Source organism: Opisthorchis viverrini, assembly GCF_000715545.1.
Source record: "Opisthorchis viverrini unplaced genomic scaffold opera_v5_451, whole genome shotgun sequence".
NCBI lineage: Eukaryota > Metazoa > Platyhelminthes > Trematoda > Opisthorchiida > Opisthorchiidae > Opisthorchis > Opisthorchis viverrini.
Genome location: NW_008752113.1, coordinates 184,576 through 194,296, shown reverse-complemented (window position 1 = coordinate 194,296; position 9,721 = coordinate 184,576). Strand labels below are relative to the sequence as shown.

At 42.7% G+C, this 9,721-nt stretch overlaps 2 protein-coding genes across 2 annotated transcripts in view; one reads left to right on the top strand and one right to left on the bottom strand.

Annotated features, from left to right (window-relative positions):
• The window catches only part of T265_15367 (hypothetical protein), a gene marked incomplete at both ends in the record, with an annotated part of 12,574 nt that extends 9,982 nt beyond the window's left edge, over nucleotides 1-2,592 (top strand). The window contains 3 exons of the mRNA XM_009177751.1: nucleotides 989-1,210; nucleotides 1,404-1,482; nucleotides 2,270-2,592. Coding sequence (XP_009176015.1) covers nucleotides 989-1,210; nucleotides 1,404-1,482; nucleotides 2,270-2,591 — 623 coding nt within the window. The remainder of the gene's footprint in view (nucleotides 1-988; nucleotides 1,211-1,403; nucleotides 1,483-2,269) is intronic.
• Nucleotides 2,593-7,369: 4,777 nt separating this feature from the next.
• Nucleotides 7,370-9,721, bottom strand: part of T265_11163 (hypothetical protein) — a gene marked incomplete at both ends in the record, with an annotated part of 20,579 nt that continues 18,227 nt past the window's right edge. Inside the window, one exon of the mRNA XM_009177750.1 lies at nucleotides 7,370-8,012. Coding sequence (XP_009176014.1) covers nucleotides 7,933-8,012 — 80 coding nt within the window. The remainder of the gene's footprint in view (nucleotides 8,013-9,721) is intronic.

Sequence of the window (9,721 nt, the reverse complement as noted above, 5' to 3'; positions counted from 1 at the left end):
TTGTGTCCGAGGTTTTCGTCTTCTTACTATTCGCCGTGCTAGGAGTCTGGATCAAGCAACATAGCTGGGGATAGAGTATTGCCACAATCCGCATTATCATATTGTTTGCTCGCTGCGTGACAGAACCGTAACAGGTGACTTTCATACAGCCAGTGGCGGTCTTGTACAACATCTATCGCCTTCACTGCCCAGCTATCAGTCCCTGAAAGACTGAACAAACTGAACTATTCTACTTCTATGAACTGACTAGGCCACTGCCTCCAGTGCGTGGCTGACATGCGCTTGATCTTCCTTTCCTCGGTGAACGAAGCTGTAGTAGCTGAAATCACTTGTGAGCTGAACAAGTGAACTAAACTAACTGACGGAACACCTTCAAAGTTTTAGAGCCTGTAGGGCCACTAAAATATTCTCATAGCATAGCCGGATTATCAGGAATTAATGAAAGTGTAGTGATACAATATCTGGGACATTGTAGTATTCATGAAATGTTCTGAACCAAGACGACCGAAATGACCTAGACCAGGAACTGTACAAGATAAGTAACCTGACGCATTTCGGAGGATTAACAAAGCAGCGTTTCAAAAGTTCAAAAACGATAAAAATACGCACATGGTGAACTTTACATTATGATATTTATGCTACCCACAATAACACAGTGTCCTCATCTCGGCAATGCTACGGGCAAATTGAAATGACCTTATTTTAACGAAAAAACACGTTGACGCTAATCCAGACTTCAAGATCAAGTGAAAAGTTAGCATAATTTGTCATCACCATCTGATTTCTGAGGTGAGGATTAATGATTTCAAGTCACATTTATTCGCTCAGCGGCGAAGAGCAAAGCTTTGTGTCAATAAACCTTGCAGATAGTGCTTGTTAAATCACTTTCACCGTCGGCTTTCCTTCCTCTGCAAATCAACAAAACCCCCCACTTCAGCTAAAAATAAAGCAGCTTTTGTTCAAAAAAAGGTTTTTCTGGATGTTTCAGGCTACCCCATCATCGAAATTACCAACCTTCATCTAAGTTTCAAGGACCTATACGAAACCAAATATCTTCCGGAGCTTGATTGCCTGGTTCAGAAATTCGGGGGTGTTCCATTGATCGTATGTCAGAACGAACCGTGGAAGTGGCGCGGGGTTGAGGACCCAGGAAGCATCAGCATCAACCAGTGGCCTGACTGGCAAAGCTACGAGAGATATTGTGCTAGAGGTAGGCTTTGAGTTTAGCTTGAGATGAGTTTTGCAGGATCTCTATGGATATGTTGATAATTATATGCGTCATCGAAAAGTTTTTGTGGATCGAATTTCTTTGTCAAGTCAGCGCATTAAACTGAACTAAGAAGTGTTACTTTGCTAATCTGCTTTGGAATCTGCGTTTTCTAACTGCAACTTTTCTTCTTCAGAGGAAACAAAGAAATTGGATGACATGCGGAAAACCATTGGAAATGGTTACAAAATCACTGCTGAACTCATTACTGACATGTAAACGTGTGCTGTAACTTTGAGTTCTCTCCTTTTGCTCATTCGTCGATAAAAAAACTGGTCCTTTTATTATGAATGGAATAAATTCTTTCTGTTTCATTGAGTCAAACTTGTCAGCGGACCTATGGGGAGCTTGCGTTTGGCGGTGCACTGTTGTGGGAAATCCCAATGCGTCATAAGTTCGTGGTTTTTTAGGTGCAAAGAAAGGGGTTAGGAAGACAGGCCGGATATTTTGAGTCACAAAAGCGATCACCTCAGCCGTATAAGAGGACAAGATATTACGGTTTGTGATTTGTTCAACACCTTTTTAAAGTAGTCTAAATTCAAAGTTCGAACATTTCTATGGGGTTGTGGTACTTCGTTTGAACCTTCAACTGCTTTTTGTGCGAAGTAGGTTCTGTAGTTTTCAGGACATTGTAGTAAATTTTGAATTTTTGTATTTTTGAACAACATTCCTAATTTCTGCTTGATCAGTCGGCCTTAAGTTTTGCACATCACGTGCACCACCTTCATTTTAAATGGGGTCACAGCTTGGTCTGGAAAAAGCACCGTAATAGCTGATATCCAAGCAGCAAGATAACAAGTCGATTATGGCAAATCTCACTTGCAGTCTACTTGCAATCTGCTGACCAGCTTTGTCCTTGATACCTTCCGTTGAATAAATAGAAAACTGGAGATTGGAATATCGTTTTCTTGCCCTCACTCCTCGATCTGATAAGCAGCCAATGGGAAACGTGCGCACTCTGCTGTGTCGAATGCACCTGTGTTGTTCGGGAGCTTTTTCAAGTGCGCACACGATAGATGAACTGATCACACTGCACAGGTTGCGTTGGCTTGGCCACGTGCTGCGTATGCCAGTCGACCGCATTCCTCGAAGGGCTCTTTTCGCCCGACCATGTGAAGGGTGGAAGAGAGCCAGAGGCGGTCAAACAATGACTTGGCAGCGAAGTATGAAAGCCATTACCAGCAAACTCAGCTGCGCTGGTCACTGCCGTCTTCCTGGATGGGGACCCCGAGACGGGCCACATCAATGGCTAGAGACATTATCAGACATGGCCCAGTCGCGCCCTCAATGGCGCTCGTGCATCCAAGCTATTGCCTTCAATGCATAGCTCCTTTTCCACCCCCCGCTTGACAACCCACTGACAGTGCTGGATTTATGCACCAATTTACCAGCTCGCGCGTGCAATGCGCAGCTACTCCCCCCCCAATCATCGGTGAACAAAACTGTGGCAGCTACAACCAGTGTACGACCAGTACGCGGTTCTTACAGCTGACAATGATGATGATGATGATTTATCACCTGGATTGTCTGTCGCGCATCACTCGATCGAGGTGTCTGCTGACACTTTATCATCAGGTGGGGAAATGTGGCACATAACCGTGAGAGCAGTTTATTCTGGAACTTCCTTGAAAAGCGACCGCTGTCGAGTCATCAAACTAAGGAAAAGCGGTATATTACTTTGCTATCGACAATCCAGCGTGATCGTCCAGTGAAACTAAACCGTACATGAGGCCTATCGTTATTTGATTCTGTAGTTTGGATAGACAAGGTTTTTGTGCTAGGGGTAATGTGGTAGGAATCTATCTTTTCGTTGTACAACACGTCACTGGCCGCTGATAGTGTGGCAGAAAGTTTGGGATACTGGTCGAAAAGTGTTTCTGATATTCCACCCACAAAAAACTGATGAACACATTACCGACATTATTATTATATTATATTCGCGAACAGTTGTTTTCTGGTTGAACAGATAATCTTACCCTCTATTTCCACAAAAATGGGAGGTATCAGCATTACAGAGCAGACCAGAACAACACGTGAAAAATTGGAGCAATACGATAATAATGTCCCCCCGACAACTGCAGAATTTCAGGCTACACAAAAGATCTTAAAAATTGAGTAAATTGTCCCGAACTACCACGGTAACCTTGTTATATTTATCACGTTGACAGCTATTCCCTTTTCTGCGATTTCAATCGACTCCGGGCTAGTTTCACTGGAACGGCAACTGTATTGTCTCCGGTAGGCTTCGTATAGCTTGTGCTGAATCACGATTTTCGCATTTTAATCGCAGTGTGTATGTGTGAAGACATTTGAAACCGGTTTGTTTATTCTCTAGCTTCATGGTGTGACAGTTTTGACGAAAACAATGTGTCCAGATTGTATATGGCCCGGTTAATGAGATTTTCTTAAATGCTATATTCTGGATCACGAATGAAGTGCACATTAATCCACAAAATGTTGTGCTTATGGTCGACTACTACCATCGGATGAAAGATAAACCTGATTTTCTATACAAGCAACTTATTTTAGTCCGGTTTTCCAACAGTCGTTTGAGAAGCTCGAAAAAATTAATGGTCGATCTTTGTTTTCACTCATCGCTTACAGTGGAATCCCGCCTAATTCGACGAGTTATTTTTTTGCATGCAGGAGCTACATTCATTCTGGTTAAATCGATTAGGTACTAAAAACTAACTAACTTCTTAAGGCTGCAGTCAGTGACTTGTATTTGCTTGCCATTGTGGGCTCGCTGCGCACCTCTGACACTTTTATGCGTGGCACATGGCGTTGAACGTACATTTTTGTCATTTAGTCTCACACCGGACCCAGTATGGCGGACACCTTGTGCCTGATGTGCGCGCCTTGACTGTACTAGCGCCTACCGCGCCTTGAAGAGCATTCAACATTTTTGTCCTTTTTTCGGTTGTTGGTCTTTAGACGCATGTTTCCACATCAAAATTTTTACATACTTTGAGATTCATCTCATCTTACTGGACCTGTTGTTGGCATGAATTCGAATGAGACGTTTCTCTCTTTTCTCCCATATTCTCCTGTTACCCTTTCGCATTCGTCGCCTGCATTCACTTTTTATGTTTGTGACCATGCTGTACAAAAATAAATGACGGTGTTACTCACGATGTCTTAGGTATGAACAATCGAACGTATCTACAGTTTTTTCATGAAGGAAACCAATCAGTAGGTTGCTGAAAAATTTCTACAGCTTACGACCGGTTTCAGTCCTCTTGGGACTCATCGGGTAGGCGCAGTCCTCGAGTTTACGTCAGCTTAATGTTCTACTTGAACACAAACTGGACAAATTTCGACAAATACACTTATTTGCATATCAACTTGGTTTTAACGCGAGACCCAACTGAATCCCACTAAACCGATCGCGAGCTTCTGAAGAGTTTTCAGCAACCCTGTGAGTAGTTTCGATATTCGGTTCGGCGTAAATCCGAATCCGTTCCTTAGCAATCACAATCGGAAAAAATAGTGTGACCATTCACCGTAGTCAGGTGAACGTCTGAATAGGTCAAGAACTGGTTCAGCCAGGAAGCAAAACGAAAGTGAAATCGGTTCTGGTTCTCAGACGAATGATGCGAGGAATAGTAGCCTCAAGCTATTGATTAAGTAGTCGTCTGTCCGATCCTACCTGATAAGCCCCAAAGTAGAGGGAAGCGCTCATAAGGCTGAGCTTTATGTAGCCCGATAGCACAGATAGTTCAAGACTGATTCATTTTTGAGTCGTCGGACAGTCGTCTGACAGCCCGATAGAAGCAATACGATAATAATGTCCCCCCGACAACTGCAGAATTTCAGGCTACACAAAAGATCTTAAAAATTGAGTAAATTGTCCCGAACTACCACGGTAACCTTGTTATATTTATCACGTTGACAGCTATTCCCTTTTCTGCGATTTCAATCGACTCCGGGCTAGTTTCACTGGAACGGCAACTGTATTGTCTCCGGTAGGCTTCGTATAGCTTGTGCTGAATCACGATTTTCGCATTTTAATCGCAGTGTGTATGTGTGAAGACATTTGAAACCGGTTTGTTTATTCTCTAGCTTCATGGTGTGACAGTTTTGACGAAAACAATGTGTCCAGATTGTATATGGCCCGGTTAATGAGATTTTCTTAAATGCTATATTCTGGATCACGAATGAAGTGCACATTAATCCACAAAATGTTGTGCTTATGGTCGACTACTACCATCGGATGAAAGATAAACCTGATTTTCTATACAAGCAACTTATTTTAGTCCGGTTTTCCAACAGTCGTTTGAGAAGCTCGAAAAAATTAATGGTCGATCTTTGTTTTCACTCATCGCTTACAGTGGAATCCCGCCTAATTCGACGAGTTATTTTTTTGCATGCAGGAGCTACATTCATTCTGGTTAAATCGATTAGGTACTAAAAACTAACTAACTTCTTAAGGCTGCAGTCAGTGACTTGTATTTGCTTGCCATTGTGGGCTCGCTGCGCACCTCTGACACTTTTATGCGTGGCACATGGCGTTGAACGTACATTTTTGCCATTTAATCTCACACCGGACCCAGTATGGCGGACACCTTGTGCCTGATGTGCGCGCCTTGACTGTACTAGCGCCTACCGCGCCTTGAAGAGCATTCAACATTTTTGTCCTTTTTTCGGTTGTTGGTCTTTAGACGCATGTTTCCACATCAAAATTTTTACATACTTTGAGATTCATCTCATCTTACTGGACCTGTTGTTGGCATGAATTCGAATGAGACGTTTCTCTCTTTTCTCCCATATTCTCCTGTTACCCTTTCGCATTCGTCGCCTGCATTCACTTTTTATGTTTGTGACCATGCTGTTCAAAAATAAATGATAATGTTACTCACGATGTCTTAGGTATGAACAATCGAACGTATCTACAGTTTTTTCATGAAGGAAACCAATCAGTAGGTTGCTGAAAAATTTCTACAGCTTACGACCGGTTTCAGTCCTCTTGGGACTCATCGGGTAGGCGCAGTCCTCGAGTTTACGTCAGCTTAATGTTCTACTTGAACACAAACTGGACAAATTTCGACAAATACACTTATTTGCATATCAACTTGGTTTTAACGCGAGACCCAACTGAATCCCACTAAACCGATCGCGAGCTTCTGAAGAGTTTTCAGCAACCCTGTGAGTAGTTTCGATATTCGGTTCGGCGTAAATCCGAATCCGTTCCTTAGCAATCACAATCGGAAAAAATAGTGTGACCATTCACCGTAGTCAGGTGAACGTCTGAATAGGTCAAGAACTGGTTCAGCCAGGAAGCAAAACGAAAGTGAAATCGGTTCTGGTTCTCAGACGAATGATGCGAGGAATAGTAGCCTCAAGCTATTGATTAAGTAGTCGTCTGTCCGATCCTACCTGATAAGCCCCAAAGTAGAGGGAAGCGCTCATAAGGCTGAGCTTTATGTAGCCCGATAGCACAGATAGTTCAAGACTGATTCATTTTTGAGTCGTCGGACAGTCGTCTGACAGCCCGATAGATAAGAAGCCCCAAAAAGCTTATTCACTAATTACTCAGCAATCCCTCAGCAAAACTCGTTCCACCTGACTGGTGAGCATAAATTTCAAATTTTATCAGCTTATGATTGACTAATTCTCCGTGCCCAATAGGATCAAGCATCCTGACATGGACATTGTTGGAGTTCTGTTGATAATTAACCTCGGCAGTTCATAATTTCATTTCACAATTTGCCTGCTACCGTTATTTTCAACAGAGTCGTAGACTTAATAGCAAGCAGTCTCATAGATTGCGCGAGCAAGTAAGTTCTGCTACCGACACCGAGTCACTGAACATTCCCTGCCAATGCGTTGTTTCCCTTGTGAGTCTACCACAACGCTTCATTGGAAAAAAATGTGGCTAACTTGCAGTCGGTCATGACATTTTTCAGTCTCCATGGATTTCTACATCGGTTATTTGAAGTGCCTTGGTAGCAAAAGACAGGAAACGGATAGTTGGCTAGTTGTATGATAAAGAGGAAACTGGCCCCATGCCAAAATGGGTTACTTGGACACCGGTTTCGCATTAACGTTTATTCATACAGACCAATTAATCCACTGTTCAGTCACCCAAGACGGTAACGGAAGGCGCACGAGAAATTTACAACGTTGCATATGGCCATAATTGGTACACTGTAGCATGAAAATCATGATGGGTACTTTGTACAGACATATCTCAACTTACTGGTAGAAATTCACGAACCCACACACAGAAACCGGGAGCTTGATTTCCCAATGAACATGCGTTTAGATGGAATGTATACGAAAAAATATTTCAACAACATCTGACATAGCCTATCACGAACCCACACACAGAAACCGGGAGCTTGATTTCCCAATGAACATGCGTTTAGATGGAATGTATACGAAAAAAATATTTCAACAACATCTGTACATAGCCTACGGCAGATCTCAGCCAATCAAATTGAAAAGGTGAAAATATGCATGTCAAAAATGGCGGTACGCAAAAAGGCTAAACCAGAACAGCTTTTCGGCTAGAAAATAGAAGGATAGAACAAACTAGTATTGCCCATGGTGCGTGAGAAGGAATGCATATCAATCAACCAAAATTTCGAAGTCCAAAGGTTCCCCAGGATGTCGTATGTTGAGCAATTCACACCGAACCATCAGCAGCACATGTCTTTTTGGGCTCATGAACTGCACCGCCACAAGCGGAGATCGATATGCCACTTGAACCAAGTATGGGAAATATAGGTTGCTGAAGTAGCCGCTGAAACGAATAGAGATGGGGTGATGTAACATTTACGAGCGTCAGGAATCACAGTAATGCGCTCAACTGATTGGTCAGAACACAGACGCATTAAACTCGTCAGTTTATAAAGTTCCTTTAACCGTTTGATTACTGTCAGAATTTCTAAATTTTTTTCATCAAGCTGAAAAACTTCATTGCGTAACAACTTGGAAAACCAGAATTGGGTAATCAGTATGTCGCCCAATAGCCATTCCAGAAGGTTTCGATCTTTCATGGTTTATAAATTTCCAAATCTACCAAGAAGATAATAATCGAATTAAGTTCAATGTCATACGTGTTCCGATGGAATTTGTGCCAGTGTGCGAGAACATACACGCCACCATCACAGACAACAGTGTGTTCAGACATTGTTTCGAATGGTGGTTCTTAAGTACCCCCAAAGTCAGGAGAAACACGACGAGAAAAAGGCTGGTGATGCCACCTAGAAGGCGCTCATTCGAACAGTCTGGATTGAAATAACCCATTAGGTACGCTACTGATAATGTCAGTCCAGTATTCAGCCAAGCACGGGGATGGTCACAGAGGACGTGACGGCAAGCACACTGCATCAAAAGCATTTCGTACCCTTCTCTCAGTTTACACATGGTCCGCCTCGACACTTTCACCTTTTCTGTATTAGGCGATTCGACATGTTTGACAGAAAGCTCCACCAAGACCATTTATTATGTTTAACGTTTTGGATACTACTGGTGGTCCTGCTGCAGTAGTAATGAAGGCCAGCTATCCGAAAACGTCACATATCCGCTCCCAAGGTTCATATTTTTGAAGCATACGGTGTGCCAAAGCTTCGTCGAGTTAGTTAGTTTGGCATCTTCCGTACGAAACCTACATTTTGTCGAATAATTCCCCAAGTAACGGTTAAATCATCTGACCAAGCAGCAACTACTCAACCATACAGCGTGCAGTATCTCTACTAACCTTCCCACTCCTCCCCCACTAGCCCCCTAGAAGCATAAAATCGAATGAAAACGAGGAATTTTTAAGTGATCGGGAAATCTATGCGTAGATAAAGCATGTTGAACATCGTTTTCATTGAGTCCAAGCGTCACGCCAGCTTTTGACATTAATGGGCACCATGATGCCGAGATAACGTGAGTTACATGAACTGAATCAAAATCTGTGGTTAAGACTTTAAACAGTCTATAGGGTTCATGGTTCCGTTAATGTCCTTTCTCTTGTGTTTTTCTTGTGGGAGAATTAAGTCAATCATACTTCAGATGGGCTTCGTAAACACTCGGTAGCCTTAAATTGGGTGACATTTCGTTTTTGATACAAAAGCTTCATCAGGCCACGTTGTCAGGTCACCAAGTTGACCAGGTTTCAAGGCAATCAGTAAACCATCAGTGAGGCATCCTTAGATTAACAAACTGGGACAGTGTTGAATATCGAATAATGGTTCTTGTTGGTTAGTGTGGCTGCCTGAATCTTGCGGTTAATGGGTTGGCGGAGTTTCAAAGTATTTTTGATCAGATTTGGTTCCTTAATGTTCCATTTCAAGGTGCTTCAATTAACCATTCACTTTAAATGCCACTGGTCTGTTCGGCCTTGTGAGTGGTACGACAATTTAGGTTGGAGGGGGCAGTTGGATGACATTAGGTGCAACTCAGATATAAGCTGCTGGATTCCCTTTTTTGATAACCGCCCAAGGCCAAGTGTCGCTCTACTGA